Source organism: Lepidochelys kempii, chromosome 6 (genome assembly GCF_965140285.1).
Source record: "Lepidochelys kempii isolate rLepKem1 chromosome 6, rLepKem1.hap1, whole genome shotgun sequence".
In the NCBI taxonomy this organism is placed as follows: domain Eukaryota; kingdom Metazoa; phylum Chordata; order Testudines; family Cheloniidae; genus Lepidochelys; species Lepidochelys kempii.
The window spans coordinates 21,844,296-21,864,239 of NC_136385.1; the positions used below are offsets into that span (position 1 = coordinate 21,844,296).

At 42.1% G+C, this 19,944-nt stretch overlaps 1 protein-coding gene across 2 annotated transcripts in view; it reads right to left on the minus strand.

Moving 5' to 3' along the window:
- The window catches only part of LRP5 (LDL receptor related protein 5), a 248,458-nt gene that overhangs the window by 193,479 nt on the left and 35,035 nt on the right, over positions 1 to 19,944 (minus strand). For both annotated transcript variants that reach the window (XM_073347077.2, XM_073347076.2), the window contains exon 2: positions 2,521 to 2,917. In XM_073347077.2, coding sequence (XP_073203178.1) covers positions 2,521 to 2,917 — 397 coding nt within the window. The remainder of the gene's footprint in view (positions 1 to 2,520; positions 2,918 to 19,944) is intronic.

Here is a 19,944-nt window from a genome sequence, read left to right on the forward strand (position 1 = left end):
CACGCCTATGAGGGATCACTACAGACAGCCAAACTCATTTGCACCTATAATCTTTATTTAGGATTTGAATCCCAGTCTCCAGAGGAAAAAGGCTATAGCCACTAGCTTACAGCTGCACCTAGCCCCACCCAAGGGCAGTTTAAGCTGCATTTCATCTGGTCTAGCTTTCCCCCCACCAATGTTTGCCAAGCAAAGGTTGCAAAGGGGACCGCCTACCCAGCAAACTGCGCTCTCTGGCAGTCAGCCATTTCCTGGGGGAGCTGAGCCTCACCTGAACAGCGTGCAGTGAGTTTAGCATGCCTACACTTCCAAGCTTGGGTTTTATAACCCAGTACAGAATGGCCACCACGCACAGCGCTCATTTCAACTGTGGCTTTACCAGACTGCTGATGCACATACCACCAGCTCGGGGGCAGGAGAACAGGGAGAGGGAATGGTTCCCCCCATGAAAAAGCGCTTTCTGAAAATGGCAAGATTTTGCAGGATTCCACAAGCATTTTTGCAAAACATACATTCCATTCAGGCTCTACTGAAACTCTTTCCCCCTGGTGTGTCTGTCCTTTTTAAGGATCTGTGCACATGTGCCGATGGCCTCAAACTGCTGCAGGAACATGGCAAGAGGAAGCAACCGGGGGCACTCTCCTGCGCCATCTAAGAGCCTGAAGCACACACCCTTACAGCAGCGAGCACCAGCACACCTCAGTGGCGCTGTCAAATGAGGTGCATCACTGCTTTATTTTGCGGTTTCCAAGTTCATGACCGTTTTAAAAGAACTTCCATTAGACTGGTGCACTTGTGTGTCACTGCTGACTTCTCGTTTCCTCCTTGCACCAAGGGCCAGAGGAACAGGTCCCTTTGGGAGAAGCCATCCAAGCCCAGCAAGTTCACTCCTTTCTCCCCACCACACAGGGCTGTGGTTGCCTGCCTGGCATCCACCAGTCATCTAGAGAATAGCAGTTGCTCAGTGGTGGCTGGAGCATCACTTGGTATGATTGTGGTTTGGATTTCTTTTGGGGGTGTGAGCAACCGCGCTTAGGAAGAATGTAATTTGCATGTTAATTATAAATGTTCCTCCTTCCTGTTTTGGTCTCAAAAGAGTCTAGTACGTGGGACTGCTACTGAGGGGGCATTAAAACTCCAGCTTGTATTATGGTAAGTGGCCACAGCACAACACCAAGCTCTCTTTGCTCCTGTCTTTCTTTTGCTTCTGTTTTGGAGATTATATATTTTACTCCAGACACTCAATTCAAAAGACAGGCTCTGCAGAGACTGATTCTCTCCCAGCTCACTGCCAGTCACTTCTGTGTTACTGAAAAGCTGTGAAATTCCATTACTTTTATATTGAATTCTACTCATCTATTTTTTCCCCTCAACAACTCTCACAAAGAGCCCAAATCTATTGTGTGCTTTGGCTCGTGCTGGACTTTCTTAAAGAGGGGAAGGATTTAGGAGCTGCTTAATTTAGAAGAGAAGGATAAAGTGACCCCTCACAAAGAACTGTGTGTAGAAAGAGCTGACAGGACGAGCTGCAACCATGCAGCTTCAACATTTCTTTTTGTCCACACTGGCAATGCACCAGGATGCAAGGAATGGCTGCAGGCGGAAGCACCATCAAGGCAGTTTGATCCAATGAATAGGACACTGGACTAAGATTCTGGAGACCTGAATGCTTTCCTGGCTCTGCTACTGACTTGCTGCGTAACCTTGGGCAAGTCATTTCAGCTCATTTGTGCTTGTTTCCTCTCTCTCTCACACACACACACCCCCACGCACCCCCCTCCTTTGCCTATTTTGTATATTTTTAGATTGTATATATTTAGATTGTAAGCTCTTTGGGGCAGAGACACCCCGCCATACTATATGTCCATACAGTGCTAGCATGATGGGGTCCTGATCTAGATGTTGGGGCCTCTACCAGGTTCATTCACCTGCCAGCACTTATATAATTAGATGACAATCACGACTTCAACACACTGCTTTTGTTTACCAAAGCAAAGCATGTGAGAATTCCTGTTTTGACTAAAGGAGATTTACATACATTGCTGTCTACATGCATTAAAAAAAGAAAACCACACACATCATAACCCAAACAAGAGTTCTATTAACTTACCAGACAGGTTAACTGCAGGAATAGAAATTTACAACATTAAGGCAAAGTGGAAAAGTAAGACTCTTACTGATTGAGTATTTTCATTGGCACCTAAGCTTGGCTATTATATGTGCGTATATATATATATATATATATATATATATATATATATATATATATATATATATATATATATATACACACACACACACACACACACTCTTTAATTTTGGCTCTGTATCCGTGTTGTCATTCCTTGCCACATTGTATTTAAGTCTAAACATATGTTCAGCAATAAAATACCTTGAGAAAGTAGCATCTGAAACAAGAGCTTATTTGAAACAAGGGATAATATTTCTTTTTACAGAGCCAAAAATCCCTCACAAAGCAACTGTGACACTGCAGCCATGCAGAGTCAGGTTAATATTTACCCATGTGCTGGATCCAAGGCAATTGCCCTTGGCTGGTCAAGGTCTTGCCAGAAGAGGACATTTCTAGACGTTCCATTGAGATTAGCAACTTCTATCCTATTGGTTTCCGAGTCCGTCCAGTACAGCTTTTTCCCAATCCAGTCACATGCCAGGCCATCCGGAGAAACCAGACCAGAAATAATGACATTCTGCACTACATTCCCAGTTTGGTTCAAGTACGTTTGCTTGATGGCTTCTTCACTCACGTCTGTCCAGTAAATGACGCCTTGTGAGTACTGAAAGTCAACCGCAGCGGCATCTTCTAAGCCACTGACCACTACAGTGGACTCCGGCTTCACTCCTCCAGCATCCACCAGTCTGACATCCCGACGATTGGCGAAAAGCAGAAGAGGAGAAGCTATGGAAGGGAAAGGAAATCATCTTAATGTTACCAAATGCGTGCAATTTTAAAGCTGCAAGTATAAAGCAGAGTGTGTGCATCTCCTCCTTGGATGGTGGGAAGCTGAGAGAAGAAAGGCTGAAGTTTCACACCAGGACTAAACATACACTACCCACAATGCCTCCGACCTATTTCAATATACCAGAGTGAAAAAGCACAAGATTGGTCAATTAAGGAAAAGCAAAGGGGTCCGACTCCATCTATCATGAGGCCTCCCAAATAACTGGAATCTAGATTATGTCTATGCCTTTCTGCTCCTCACATAATATACATCATGGGCTGAGCCAGGTCCAAACATGGCCTGGTTCAGAGGATTTAAAAAGAGACTTTAATATGGACAAAATTAGCATTTCCTAAAGTAGTCAGGCAACATGACTACTTTAAACACCCTTTGGCTGTGCGCTCACAGCCTCCAACTCAACTGAATATGTTCCAAACCACATCACGGATTACTCTGGATGCTCTAAACCTCTGTCAGCCACGAGGCTGGGGTTTGGAACGTAACAAGGTCCATGGGGGTTTAGAAGGCACACAACTGAATTGCATGGAAGCAGCAGTGCCACACTAAGGCCTAGCACAAGGCTCGTCACTAAAACACAGAGCTTAAGGTACCAGTCACAAAACCTTGAATCTCTGCTACATGTCCACGGCTGGAAACTACTGTACTCAGGGGTCTACCGAATTCACACCCATGAAAATCAAGTCATGGACTGTGAAATCAGGTCTCCCCTGTGACATCTGCTCTCCAGCTGCCCAACTCTGAAGGCAGCACCGCCGCCAGCAGCTGCAGAGAAGTAAGGGTGGCCTGGTATTGTCACCCTTGCTTCTGTGCTGCTGCTGGTGGCGGCACTGCCTTCAGAGATGGGCACAAGGGCTGTAGCCGCCTCTTTCCCACCACCCAGCTTCAGGCAGTACTGTCGCCAGCAGCAATGCAGAAGTAAGGGTGACAATACCAGGACCCCCTAACACGCATGCAACCCCCCTTTGGGTCCAGGCCCCTAGTTTGAGAAACTCTGCGGAGAAATCACACATTTTTCATGAGCGGGTCATAGAATAAGTAGCAAATTTAGCGGATGTGTAACACATCCATGAAATTTGCTTTTTACGCCGTGACCATCTCGTGAAAATTATAGGATTTCTCCACAATTTAAGTATACCCCTAACGATACTAGATGACGTGAGAAATCTCTTCAGTGGATCCCTCCAATTTTCACTAAAGAAGCACGGTCTTATAGTCTAAGCCATGGGAACGGACAGTCAGGAGATCTGGATTTTGCTGCTGGCTGTACCAGATTGCATGTGACCTTCAGCAAGTCCCTTTGCAATACCTACCTCCTTAGGGATGTTGCAAGATTCAATTTGCTAATTCTCGTGGAAGCCCATAGAGACACAGAAACTATTATCAAGTATCGGGGGTAGCCGTGTTAGTCTGTATCCACAAAAACAACAAATCTTAGGGCTTGGCTGTAGACAATGGATCGTGTGATGTGTCCTGGATGGAAGCTGCAGGCATGTAGGTAAGTATAGCGGTCAGTAGGTTTCCGGTATAGGGTGGTGTTTATGTGACCATCACTCATTTACACTGTTGTTTTTGTAGAAACTATTATTACTGATTCACCTCTTTCAAATTTGCTCACGTAAACTCCATCCCCCCTCTTTAACCTCAAGACTCTGAGGTCCTGTATACCCTCTTCAATCCCCTTCCCAGGATCACGCTTGTCTGCTAGACCACAATAACAGTTCTCCAGCAAGAGTACATTTCCTGCTCATTGCATTAAGCCTAACAGCTTCTTCCAGAAGAGGACCAAGTCCCAGGGCTCCTACAGGACACTGTCTTTCCCAATCACACCAGACAGTTCATGTTAGCAGCATGATTCTCTTCTCTCTGTATACCCCAGGGAGTTAAGGGTATCATCTTCCCTTCTGGGGGAAATAAAAAGCAGAAGCTTGTCATCAGACTGGCTCCATAAGTGTGGCAGTCCACTGCAGTAAAGCGAGCACACAGGGCTGGCCCAATAACACCATCACCAGTTGACAGGAATGCTAATATTTCAGAAGTGGGCACCAGTTGCTGAGAGTAGCAGAATTCTGCTTCTACTTAGCTTGCCAATGGTACAGTAGATCTTTACTGTAATCTAATGCAGAACTGTTTTCATTTACCAAACTATTTGTCACCTTGAGTCCTCCATAGTAATTCCACAAGCTCAAGCAACAGCTGCCAGACGTCTATGATAATCAATCGCTGGCTCCCCGACAAGACATTCATCATTCCAGCTGATGTTTCTGCCTCCTAAATGCACTCACAGTTGAGATCCAAAAACTTGCCACTCAATTCAAGAAACAACACTCAAAACAGACCAGCAAGGACAGATGTGTTATCTCATCTTCTATGGCTTCAAGCCTGTCCTATAAATATCTTCAGTTTCCAATTCTTGTTACAGTATATAATGTATGATAAAGTTAGCTCTCGATATTGCCTTTCAGATTCAATTCCTTCTGTACTTTAAAAAGAAATCAGATTATACTCTATTTTACCAGTTCACTATGCTGGCAGCTTTGTGACATACTAATGCTTTTCTTGTGAACCCTGGTCTCCAATTACACTCAATCCTCTAATAGCTACATTCATGGCATGGTGCATGCCATTGAAAAGGGTAGATCATAAAGCACATGTGACAGCAGCATATGTATGTGTGTGCAAGCAATGGAGCTCAGTTGATAGGTTTTACAACTAAACTTCAGCTGAACTCAAATCATGCCTAAGGATTCAGGCTATTTGAATTTTTTTCCAAGTCAGGAAAAAGGCTGTTTTATTTTTCTTTTTGGAGGAAGTATATACTTCTGAAAGTAATAAGGAAAATTTAAATCAGCTGGTTGCTTGGTGAGGCTGGGTAGCAAGGAACAGGCAATTGTTACTATGCTTGTTTCACTAAAAATTTAATATCGGTCTTCTAAAGTATTTAACTCAAGAAAGTTTATACAGCTTGAGGAGACTTATTTGATAGGAAATGAAATCCCAGTAGTGCTTCCATCTCATTTCTAAACTTGCCAAATTCCACCTTACCCTTGCCTTTAGAAAACTAGTAATAAATACCCATTAAAGCCCAACAGGTTGGTCACCGAAACCAAAAGAAAAAAAAAAGGTCTAAAATATAAAAAATTTTATTCCTGGAAACTCACTGGGTCCTCAAAAGCATGTCTATTTTAAATGGCACAGAATCAAGCCTTCTGAACAACGCTCCCACAGGTTGATGGTACAGGAGTCTATTCCGACTAAGCTCCTGAGGGCAGAGAACTTTCCAGTTATGCGTGTCACTTTACATAAGCAGTGGCTATATGCAGCCTGCCTAACACTGAGGCCATGAAAAAAGCACATGCACTGATTTAAAAAAAAAAAATATATATATATGCACCCTCTACCAAAAAGTGAGTTTTGGGTGGAAGTAGAGGAGAATTAGGACATTCATTTGGACTTTTTCCCCACACTGAAGAAGACAGAGTGACTGTTACAAATACAATGAAGTTCCCCAGGCACAATCACCAGCAGAAGACTTCAACATCATTTTAACTAAAGATCAGATCTGAACAATGTCTAATCCAATCAGTATTGATATTAACCCAGCTTCCCTTCCCTTTCAACAGGCTCCAGCCTACAGCGAGCATCAGCAGGTAAACCGTGTACAGATACACATTAAATCACTGGACTCTAGCATGTGTCACTTCTCTGCTTCCAACTCCTTCTGATTGAAGTGCAGCCACATTGTGTTGGCTATAAACACCCAGCAAGGAAAAAACACGAACTTGCAATTGTGTTAATAATTATATAAGTCGATTGGCGAGACTAGCCAGAAATTATTTTTTTCAAAACAATAAAGATGAATTTTTAATTCAGTTTCCATTTGCAGAAAGAAAAATCACAGGTTAGTAGAACAGGGACATCGGGAAAAAAATCACACCCCCAAAATGGTCTGTTTTGTTCAGTTTAGATTTTGACTAAGGAAGTGCAGAAATCCATTTAGGAACAACAACTCCTGAGGTGAAAATAGTAAATAAATCACTTATTTTAACCAATATCCATTTTTTGTTTGAAATCCTGCCAGGATGGGGAAAGCTGAGACTCTTCTGACTTTACAAATAAAATCAAAGACAGAAGAGCAATGAGTTGCTCCAAATTCCAAGGCCCTGAGGTGATTAAATCAGGCTATATATCACAACTAAAGATGGTGGCAGTGCTCTGATGTAGTAGGAGGTGAGGATAGTACTGAATTTGTGAGACTAAGTGACCTGAAAGCAGCACATGGAGGATGTTAATCAGATCATCTTAAACAGCAAAAACCCCAAATGGACAATACCAACCTTACTGAAAATCTAGTTAATGGATTAATGTGGTTTTATGAGCCAACAAAAGCAGGCTTGAAGAAAAATATAACTACTCATCATCTTACTACCTTAACTGAAGTCCCTAAGATGCCGTTCACTGTTTCACATTTACTGCCACAACAATCTTGACACTGAACTATTTCATAGCAGTTCAAAACATAAATGGTGAGAAGCAAAGAGAGACTTTTCAAGCACTGGAAAGTCAAAGTCCTACTCTGAGGAACCAGTAGCAGCAGCAGAGATAAGGTAGACTGGAAACCTGATTTACTGCTTCATGAACAGTAAAAACAAGCTATTTTCCAGGAGATCCAAGATATTTTCACTGATCTGTTGGAGCACTTCTATTTTTTTTCCTTTAACAAAAAGAATTCAGTTTGCTCACAGAACAGAAGCATTATGAAGAGTGGCAGTACAAGCTTCCCTCAAACCATGCCACCTATATGCCTCAATCCTGACCTGCAGGAAATACCTTGAGCAGTGAAAGAACAGTTCACTCTCCAGGGCTCATTCAAGTCCTTGTTGTCTGAGGGCTGGTCTACACTACAGTTAGATCGACGTAAGGCAGCTTACGTTGACTTAATTATGTCAGTGTCTACTCTACAGCCTTCCTCCTGCTGATGTAAGTGCCCTACTACACTAACATCATAACTCCACCTCCAAGGGAGGCGAAAGGCTTATGTCACTGTAGTTAGGGTGATGCAGTGTCTGTGTACACACTGCGTTCCTTACAACGGCTGTTGGCCGTCTTGTCAATTTCATGCCCAGAGCCCAGCTTCCCCCGCCCCGCTTCTCTGGAGAGCTGGGTGGCTGGACCCCACTCCTGGTGCCAAATGGGGAGGCGAGAAGCCCCACACAGGGAACGGTGGAGGAGGAGAAAGTAGTAGTTTTTGTTCACTACAGTCCTGGGCTGGATTTAAAATCTACAAGTCAAGGGCTCTGTACCCATTTCCAATTCTTTTCAATCATTCTGTCCTCTGCCTCACCTTTGGGCCATAAAAAAACCCTCCATTACTTCTAACATTCAAGTGAACTAGACATAACAGGATACAATATTCCTTCATGGGGATGTTATTGCATGATTAACAAGTCCCACGTTCTCAACAGAGGAACATAGTCTGTGTAACATTTGGCTTGTAAACAAAACTTTTGTGATCAATGATGCTCCTGATCTCTGTAAATTGCTTATTATGGAAAAATGATTTATACTCTGAAAAGGGAAGAAGCATAAACATTAACAGGATAAGTGTAGAGCACAAACTGTTTGTTTATATGTTGTATGTATTACCACCCAACTGGCGTGACAACATTTTAGTCTAGCTACCAAAAAAAAAAAAGTATTCTTTTTAGTAAAGTTTGAACAGTTCATATTTTTCCTTAATAGGCAATATTTAAAACATCTGTATGTAGCTTGAGCTCTCATGATCCTTTTTCAAATAGAAAAATCTGAAATACCACAAACACTGTATCAAATAAATTCTGAACAGAGAGCAACCTAACACTGCAGAAAATTACAGAAGTCCTATTCCAGTTCTGAAATAAATGTAATCATAAAGCTACCTCTCGACCATACTTTCTTGTACAAGGAGGTATTATACTTAAAAAAAAACAAAACAAAACATATTTTCCACTAATAAGAAAAGAATGTGCTTGGCTTCATGTAACTATCTACCCACGTGTGGCTATACCATGAAATAGACAGAAAATACAGATCTGTACTGTTACCTGTCAGCAATGTGTTCTTGGGGAACCAGGGCGCAGTACCCAGCCTGTCTGACTCACAAAAGACCCCCCACACACACACACCCCACCCAGCCTCTGCTTGAACCAAAACAGATCAGAAGAAAGGCTTACAAAAGCAATGAAAAGGCAGTGGAAGACACACCTAAACCCCTCCGGACAAGGGTGATAGGATTAAGGAAATTCCCCGAGCCTCATTTGCATTGGAGATGGGACAGGGAGGCATCTCTATTAGCATACAGAATGGAGAACAGAGATTCCAAGGCAAGAACAGCATTGAACTCTGGGACCAGCAAAGCACTGCATGATGGGGGATCTCTGCTCCAGATGTTAATGAACCCACGCCTGCACACACCCAGCTCTGTAGTTATCAGACCAATTCTAGTAATAAATCCTTTATTGATACCCAAAATACTGAAGCCGCCTAATTGCATTGTGAGTTCCCTCAAAAGAACACAGCCCATAGCCAGGAATGATCAATTCCTATTGTCTAACCTGAACAACACACCTTTGGTATACTCCCTTGAGCCATCAGTTTACCCATAAATGAATCTAGTGTTCTCCCCTGAACCATTGTTCTTTCCCTACAAAAACCCCATACCCATGCTCAAGTAAGTGTTCCGATGCCTGGATCCAAAATCTGTATCAGTTCCATTGGGACTTCATCTTCTCCTGACTGATTGTGCTGGGGGCTCTGCCTGTCTCCAGCACTCCGGACCCTCAGCTACCACCACCACCTGGGACCCCTGATCGAGTCAAGCTTCACGGAGTGGTGAGAACCCAGCTCTCTTTCTCTCTAGCCTTCTGACCCTGACTTGTGTGATCAGTTAGTTTTCTGAACCTGACTTTTATAATGAAATGTAAGTTAGATTTAATATTATAACTGCTTTATTTGTTTGGCTCCCCTATGGTTATTACCTGGCAATAAATAACTTTCATGGTTAAACTGGTTGCTTCTCTCTCTCTCTCTCCCCTCCCCCCATGTCATGTGTCTAGCAGAATGAACCCTATATGTGCTACTAAATATGATTGTTAATAATGTGACTTTGAAGTTATGTAGAGAATTAATTCCTATACTTAAAATTAGATAGAGTCCTAAGAGGAGGCTGGCATACTTCATGGAGTTCCCCCATGGTTAATTTCTCTATGGTGTCAGGCAAAGCAATTTGGGTACAATTCTTGTGATAACCCAAACTTTCACATATTACCATGCAGAAACTGTAAGCTGCTCAACACAGAAATGTGGCTGAAAGGGAAACGCACCCACAGGTCCTCTATTCTCCCACAATGCAGTTAATTGGATCCTAACACCACTAAATCGACTGTAGAGGTCAGTTATATCTCAGCACAAGGCATTCCTCCCTCTTCTCCAAACTGATGCATATCTTAAACCTGCAGCCAGGGTGAATAAAAATCAATGATTTAATTTAAAAAAAAAATGGATTTTTTTTAATAAAATGCTTTTTGAGGAAAAAACCCAATCTAAAGATAGTTTTAATTAAGATACATTATAGCTCAAAGATATCTCATCATGGAGTAGGGATTATAAATTCTAATTCTATAGTATGAGAATATATTCATGTAATGTTTAAGAAAAGTTTTGTAAATGAGTTCCAATAGTTCATGGATTAGGGAACCAATCTTATGGGGGGGCCAGGGGCTTCCGTATAGATTATTTAGGTTAGTCTTTCTATCTACCCAATGGGACTCAGTGCTCAGTCTAGGAGATACCGTCAGAGATGCTTAGTTTTGCAGTTCTCAAAACTGTAGATTTGTGTCTCCAGAGGTAACATGCTTGTTAACAGCAAAAATGTTTTAAAATAAATAAATAAATATATAGAGGTGAGAAATAACTGACCTCAACTCTATTGTCCTTCTGAAAATTTGTGCACACAGAGTCAATCCCTTACCTCTCTCTAAAAGTGCAAAGTTTCAAAAAGTTCAATGAATAGAAGATGGTTTGGGGCGGTGGGGGGAGAGAATAGATCTGGACAAGGAGAAGAAGTCTGGAGATAAATGTGAGAAGCGCGGGACATATGCTTGTTTTGTTAAAATAACGTATTATATGTTTGCTGTTGAAGAAAAAAAATCCAGAATACTTAACGTTGTTGTTTTAGTTAAATAAAACAATTTAATTGTCTGTCTGGTGATGTTCTCCTCCTCATACAGCATGGCAAGAATATCCTCCAAATACTAATGATTCACATGTTGAATTGGAGATAGTTCACCTCCCAATGACTTCATAAATATCTGTTTCAATTACCCTTGGTAAATGAAATAACCAACCAATCATTCATTCATTTTCTGATATAGCTGTAAAACTAATCAGAAATTTTTTCAAAATAAATCACTGTTTAAAAATGTATAGTATGTATCCTCTAAAAATGAAACCTACATCTATCTCTGAGTTGTGAAGAATACGTATTAAGGTTGTAACAACCAACAAGAATACACTTTTATGTAGAAAACCATGATTAAATAGCATCTTCCTGACAAGTGATTTAAATCATGATTTAAATCAATTAATTTGATTTAAATCAAATCCACCCTGCCTGCAGCCCTTTCCCCACACAGCCCTTGAAAAGATTTCAGACAAGGCCTGCATAAAGGACTTTATATTCCCACATGCCTGGTGTTTATTTTGTCCTTTTTCTGTGTAGTACCACTTTTTTTCTAGCAGCCTGGGTGGCTCAGCTCATGGGACCCAGCAGTAGTCAGCCATCAGAAAGGCACATTACCAAGTAGACAAGATATCCTCAAGAATGAAGGGGTTGGGGTAAGAGAGAAAAGAATCCTCAAGAGCTTGGCTAAACCAGCCTGCACAGTCAAGAAGAACCCATGATCATGTACTGAGGCAGACAAGAGGGGAGCACGGCACATACACACAAAAGTTTCCTTTTGCATTTTGAATGTGCGGGCAGTATATTCAGTGAACAAAAGCATTTTTCCCTTCCTTAAAACCCAAGGCTCTGCGTTCTCCATCCCAGCCCTGTTTACTGGCAGTTACTACTGTAGAGAGCCATAAATCCATTGATCAACTTCAAAAGATTAAATGCTGATCTTCCTCTAATAAACACGCACAATAAACTTGTCAAGTATGGTCCTCTAAAGAATGGGAGGTTATCACTTTCACCCTGAAAAAAACAAAATCATTTTCAAAAGGTGAATTCCCACTACAGTTCCAAAGTTATACAATTTCATTGCTGCAACAGGGAGGCAGTGGGTACTTGTGCGTAGAAGAAAAGTTGGGGAATCTGGAGTGCTGGGTTCTAGTCCTGGCTCTGCCACTTGTGTAAATTTGGGCAAATCACTCTAGCAGTCTGTCCCCACACGCCAATACACATTGGTAAAAATCAATCCATGGTTGCAAATGCACCCTTCCCGGTGCTACTAATTACCTCAGAGGGGTACTGTGAGGCTTAATTAATGCATGTTCACAAAGCACTTCAAGATCTTCTAGGGAAAAAGTGCCTTGTACAGCACAGTGTCCTACTACTGACTTTAACAGTAGTGCCATATATGACTAAAGGGGTGGGGTCTGGTGGACAATAGGCCATTAAAAAATAGTGCTCCAATGGGTGTTTTAAATGCATGTTTAAAAAGAATATATTTTCTCCTCCTCCTCTAGCAGCATTTGTTACTAATTTCCCTCTCCAAACTGTGAAAGGAAATGTCTGGGCTGCCAACCAAGAAGGATTCATTTACACATTCACTAGATTTTAGATGGAATCAATGTTGGAAATTCAGAGGGAGAAGACGACAGTATTTTAAACCTTGTAAGAATACCCAGTATTTATATATAGAATTTGTAACAGATGTCAGGGGAATTGTTCTTTAAATTTCACTTTTTTTTTTTTTTTTTACAACCTATATTTTAAACTGTTTACATGGTTACACAAAGCACAAACCAGTGCAAAGTAATCCAATCCACGCTAGTAGCCCAAAATATGAAATATTTTTAGCGGCAGCTTTATTTATACACACTAAGTATTTCAGTGAGGATCATATTGCTGAATACTAGAGACAGCTTGAAAATTAGTGATACATTTGCCAACAGGATAGAATAAAAAGGAGCCTGTTTGCGTGCAGGCAGGCACCTACCACCTCTACCAAAGAATGCTCAGGCAGCTTTAAATTATAAATATGAGTAATTGACTTTTTTTTTTTTTTTACATTAACTTAAAAGGACACCTGGCTTGGCTTGTAATGTAAGAGGAGCAATTCACTGCAGGGCCTTTAAGATTGGAATTTCCAAGAAGCCTAAGGGATTTGGGTACCTACCTCCCCTTAACACGCTTGTGAAAATTCCAACCTGTATTCCTAGATTAACTTTCCCACGTCCAAATACCAGAGGTCAAAATCTAGTTTAGTTGCCAAAGGGGAGGTTGGTTGTGTTAGTTCTTCACAAACATTTGTGCCTGTTGCAGAAACCTTTGCACAGTCAGGCATTATTATAAAGGGACTGTTCAAAAGATGCCAAGGACCACAAGAAGGGCTGTGGATGTGGTGCTCTGCCAGAGGCATATTGAGGGGGACGAGGGGAAAATACATATCACACCAGTACCTGACTGCACTACGCCTAGGCTGTAGTCACCAGGACAAAACTTACTAAAAATTCAAGACGCCTTTCTATTTTATTATGAGCTAGCCCTAAACTTTACTAAAGCAATCCCCAGTAATACAGAGAGCAAGACTGTGACTTGGCCTCACAAAAGAGTAAGATGACTACATTATAATCCTGCAGAGGTTATCGGAGGTGTCTTGTTCTGCAGGATAATCAGGTACAGCATGCCATTTACTCAAGTATACCCAGAAGGTTCAAAACCCAGAAGACAGATAAAGAATCCCAAACATATTTTCAATCTCATGATTTTGCGGGCCTGACTCATGATTTCTGAATGCGTGGGGTTGGCATTACTGAAAGCCTTATAAAAGTTATCAGGTTCAGGTAAGGTTGTCATTCCCCCAGCCCAGACACACAAAAACTCCTTCTTCATACCATTGTATGAACGGAATTTAATTAAAACCACTCAATAAAAACAATCCAGTTGCTAGCATTACAGCAGCGCCTAGACGCCCAACCAAGATCAGAGCACCACTGTGCTGGGCACTCTATGGGGAGAGAGAGAGAGAGAACAGTCCATGCCCAAAGGAACCTACAATCTAAACAGACAACACTAAGGATGTGAGGCTGACACAGAGGCAGAGATATGAAGGGACAGCAGGTCAGTGGCATAACTGGGAATAGAACTCAGGGCTCCCAGTCCAATCCACTAAACCAGTGGTTTTCAACCTGCGGTCCGCAGACCCCTGTGAGGTCACAGACATGTCCAAGATTTCCAAAGGGATCCACACCTCCATTCGAAATATTTTAGGGGTCCATAAATGAAAAAAGGTTGAAAACCACTGAACTAGACCACACTGCCACCCCAGAATAATTTCAATGTATCTTTCCAATTTTAACCAACATTTACAGTGGCATTTTTTTTTAGTAAGCTTAAAAAGTGGGTCCTAAGAATGTAATGTGGGTAATGGTTTTGGACTGTGTGTCTGGCATTCTCGTCTTCTTTCCCCGCCTCCCCGGGACTATGCAAATCTAGTATCTTTATCAATAGTAATCCTAAACATTATATGTCTTACTTATAGGGACAAGCACATATTAGTAAAACCGGTAGCTAACCTTACATATTGCTTTTTAATAAATGGACAATATGTTTTTAAAAGTCCATGTTACATTTTCTGAGTTGTGTGGGGTTTTTGAGTAGTTTTGGTTTTGTTTGGTTTTTTGGGGGGCGTTTTGTGTGTTAATTATAAGGTTTTAAGAAGCAGAGATTTATTTCAGAGTCCTGGTTTTCCTTGGCAGTCTACAGTTTGTCACTGCTAACGTTATTATTTACAACAAAATATAGCACTCTGATTATATACAATTTCATTTCAATTGGACTGAATTAGTTTATTTCCCTGCAACAACCAATTATCTGAAGAGAATGTTCCAAAAGGGGCCATCAAAGGTGCTTTATAAAAAATATGCAATTTGGGGGTTTGTTTAGCTTCTTCAAGCCTGACAGGAACTACCAGAGTTCTCTGTGAATTTACCTATTCTTGTCTCATCCAGCTCCTGTTATGTTCGCTATTTTAAGTAAAGGCCATTCGGTATCAAAAGACGATGGGCAGCTGACTTGATTTAGCACAGACAAGGTGGCTGAGGTAATCTCTTTTATTGGACCAATTTCTGTTGGTGAAAGAGACATGCTTTCGACTCAGCGCATTACACCTTCTGTATCAATGGTGTGCTTCCAGGAAGCAGAAAAGGGCAGCGCCCCCCATAGCATGCTGATGGAGCAGAGATAAGTTATTTGTGGAGCACTGCTTTAAAACAAGACTCCTCCAACTTGATCACTGGTGGACGACATATTAATATAGAGCATCTAAGAGACAGCATCTTATGAACAGTCCCCACGACCCCACCAAGTTCACAACTGCATGGATCACCTTCCTTCTCCTTTGTGAGCTCATTAATATCTGTGTCGCTAAAACAAACTGCTTACATTAGGAAAGTAAAATATGTATAGTTATCATATAATACAATTTAACAGCTGGAAAAAAAGGAGAGCCAATACCATGTGACCAGCCAACTCTCCACAGACCACCAAGCAAGTAAGCAACCACGGATCACATTTTGAGAACTGCTGCTTTATGACATTACAAAAACAGCATTTCAGCAGAGAATTCAGAGGCACTTACGTGGCACTACAGTGAGACTAGACAACCCTTCCCGTCCATTTTCAGTTTCATTTCAAGGAAAGGAAGTCCTTGGGGAATAAAGCCATCCACGTCTGGTACATTTTAATAAATAGAGAAAACTCCTAGAAGTTATTGCAAAACTATTGGCTCTTGGCAATTCTTGGTTTCTGCATTGTGAAACCTGTGTACCTCATCAGTTGTGAGAACTGCAACATGATGCCAGTCTAGCCCAGCTCATACTAGACATACAACGGGACCTATCCAGTCTCAACTCACTGCTCCGTTCATTTTTTTCTCCCCAGTTCAAAAACGTGTGCCTTTCACATGAGCATTTTACGGAGAGTTAAAGTTATGCTTTGGGGTACCCCTAACTGATTCATGTTATTGACAGGGCAATATATAAAAGTCGCCACCAGCCTCCTTCTCCAAGAGCCCAGCTGTTTGTACTAGGATCCATGAATAATTGCCAATTTCAAAGAAAATTTCCTGCAAGGCACAATTGTTGTATAAATAAATTTGAGACCTGCAGGGGGATTGGACGGGACAGTAGGACTTATTTACCCAAGAACTATGTGCAAACTGTGGTGAATGTTAGCACTTAAGCTACCTATTGCCCAGTAAAGCTTATTACCCCCACCTGAGAGATGAAACAACAACAAAGGTGTAGACCAACATCTCCAAAACTGGTTACCAATTTTGGGTCTCTGATTTGAGACCCACTGTTGTCCGATGTTCAGAAGTGCTGAGCACACTCAGAGCAGGGCTACACAACGGGGTTAAGTCAACCTAAGTTACACAACCCCAGCTACATGAATAACGTAGCTGGAGTCTATGTAACTTAGGTCGACTTATTGCATGTCTACAATGTGCTGGGTCGACGGAAGAAACTCTCCCATTGACTTGCCTTATGATTCTCGTTCCGGTGGAGTACCAGAGCCAACGGGAGAGCGACGTGGTTGATTTACCGGGTCTTTACTAGACCCACTAAATCAACCTCTGGTGGATTGATTGCCACAGTGTCAATCCATGGTAAGTGTAGACATGCCCTCAGATTCTGAAAATCAGGTTCCAGAAATCTCAAGCTGAATACCCAAGAAATGAGCAACCTCACAAATCAGCAGCCACTTTTGGAAATCTGAGTGTTAAGTGCTGAGTTAGCTATGGCTAGGATCTTCAAAGGAGTCAAAGGGAGTTTTTAGGCATCCAACTTCCATTGAATGTTAATGGTATTTGGGCACCCAACCGCTTAGGCTCCTCTTAAAAGGTGTAAATGTTTAACAGTGAGAGTATTTAACCACTGGAACAAATTACCAAGGGTCATGATGGATTCTTCATCACTGACCCATTTTTAAATCAAGATTGGACTTTTTCTAAAAAAGATGCTCTGGGAATTATTTTGAGGAAGATTTATGGCCTGTGTTATACAGGAAGTCAAACTAGATGATCACAATGGTTCCTTATGGCCTTGGAATCTATGAATCTATGAAAACCCCAGCTTAAATCATGAGGGAGACCTCCAGTCCTGGCACTAAAAAGCAGAAGTCCTTTACGTGCACTGCATTGCTGTGTGTAGTACACTAAGCCACACTGCCTCCTAGTAGTGAGTTGCCAGTTCAGATGCAGACAGCTATCTAGGAGGGAACTTGGCACTGTTACCAATAATGACAGAAAGAAAAAGTACCTTGAACACTGGTAAAACACCAATTTTGATCTCAAGTCTCCATCAAAAAATTATTCCTATTCAACACTGATATGTCCACAACAGAGCGGGGTTTGATCTTTAATTTGCTCTCAGCCGCCAGCTGGCAAATTTCCAGTTCCGTGCTGAAGCTTTTAAAATCCTAATGGGATCATCATTCGGATCCCAAGAGTCTGTTTCTGCCCTCCAATATACATGCATGTATTATGCAAATGTATTGTGCACCTAAGGAGCCAGCAGCAGCCTGAAGTGCTACTGTAGCTCCACACATTCCTGGTATAAAGACATGGTTTATTCAGGCCAGTGCAGGGACCAAACCCAGGATCTCTCGATATAAAGGTACGAGCCTCCCCTGCTTGAGATAAATGACAAGGTACAATTAGCTTGGAGGCAACCACAGAAACAAACATCCATGCCTGGTCTAGCTAGCCCCTAAGGAGGGCAGAGCCACACTGCTGAAGTATGGGTTACGATAAGGTTCATCACTAGCTGCCAAATCCCTCCCTCCCATAAATTAAGACTGGCTCATTCCAATGTGGGAGGTCACTGCCCTATACAGATAACCATAGCCTCAAAAGAGAGATCTCTGGACTATAGACTATTCCACATACAGTTATGACCACCACATAGGAGCCTCCCTCCAGTATACAGTCATTAGGTAGCCACCTGGCTACCTGTGACTGTATCATTCTTACAGCTAATTTAGAGAGCCCACTTGAAGTGGCAGCAGGTGGATGGACATACTGGGTATGTCTACACTACAATTAGACATTCGTGGCTGGCCCATGTCAGCTGACTCAGGGCTCGTGGAGCTCAGGCTAAGGGGCTGTTTAACTGCAGTGTAAACATTCAGGATCAGGCCGGAGTCCAGGCTCTAGGAAACTGCGTGGCAGGAGGGTCCCCAGAGCTCGGGCTACAGACCAAGGATGAACGTCTACACCACAGTTAAACATCCCCTTAACCCAAGCCTCGCAAGCTTGAGTCAGCTGGCACTGGCCAGCCTCGGTTTTTAACTGTAGTATAGACATACCCATCATATGTAATTTTAACTGCTTCTTGGAAGCCATTGGTCCAGAACGCGTGACACAGTTAAACTTATCCATACAGTCAAGTTAATGTCAAGTTGCATTCATTGAAGGAGGCAGTCTGTTTCTTTAAACTCCCCTTTGTTTGAATGGGACTCCACAAAGCCACCACGTTGCTATGGAACCAGCTCATACGTTTCCAGGGGCTATGTTTTGGTTCCACACTTTTCAGTACATCTCAGAGAAGACCACATCATCTGGGCAATTACAGATGGCAAAGGCATTTAGCTACAAGGACTAGATGGAGACCATTTAAGGGTAGGGCTTCAGAAGGGCCAGGGTTGCTCACTAACATGTCTTAAAAAAAGATTTAAATGAAAGACAGGTTTGAACAACAGGAGCACCTCTGCATTTTCTGTGGCATATCAAGCACTATAGTGTAATACACAACAATACATTTCAGACATTACCTCACTCACCATTTGAGACAAAGACATCCTTGACATTCCCGCTTTAGCACTTTGCCCTCAACAGCCTGGCCCTGAAAACCTGCAGTACTCTGTGTCTTTCATGAGAGATACTATATCAAGACAGTGTTGTGTAACACAAGGAAAATATATTTCCTACCAAGGTGGCTAGAATGCAACAATTTGCACAGTCTGTTCTGGGCACTGGAATACTGTTTGTTAGAGGACCACATAAAGCAGTGCCTCAGGGGCTATGGCATCCCTTTAACTTCTCTCCTTTTGCAGTTTTAAATTGTCACGGAGGACAGCAGATCATCTCTTTTTCCATAGCTTGTTTTATACTGGTTTTATTCCCCTTTGTGGCAACGTCCTTAGAAAAAACATTCAGACAACTTTATTCTTCATTACAATAGCACCTAGAGGCCCCAACAAGATCAGAGCCCTGTTGCACGATGCACTGTATATGCACATATGAGAGAATCCCTGCCCTGAAGAGCTTACTATCTAAAAAGACAAGAAAAAGGGTGAGAGGAAAAAGAGAGGCATACAGAGGTGAGGTGACATGCCCAAGGTAACATAGCAGGTCCGTGGCAGCATCAAGAAATGAACTCAAGTCTCCCAAGTCCCAGTCCAGAGTGCTGTCCACTGGATCACGCTGCCTCAGGTTACCTTTCCTGCCAGTTGCATCTCTCTATCTCTACCAAAAAGTGATAACCAAGTCCAACCACCTCCCTTTGCATTTTTAGCAGCACTCAAAATTCTCATGCTGTGTGTACATCTGGGTTTCTTCCTTGTCTATACACTACACTCTGGGCCTGATTCTGCAATGTGCAGAGAACCCTCAATTTGCACTGAATTTACTGAGATGAGGCTGCTTAATACCTTGTGGGATTGGGTCCAGTGATGTAGCAACAAAGCTGTGGGAGTAGACTT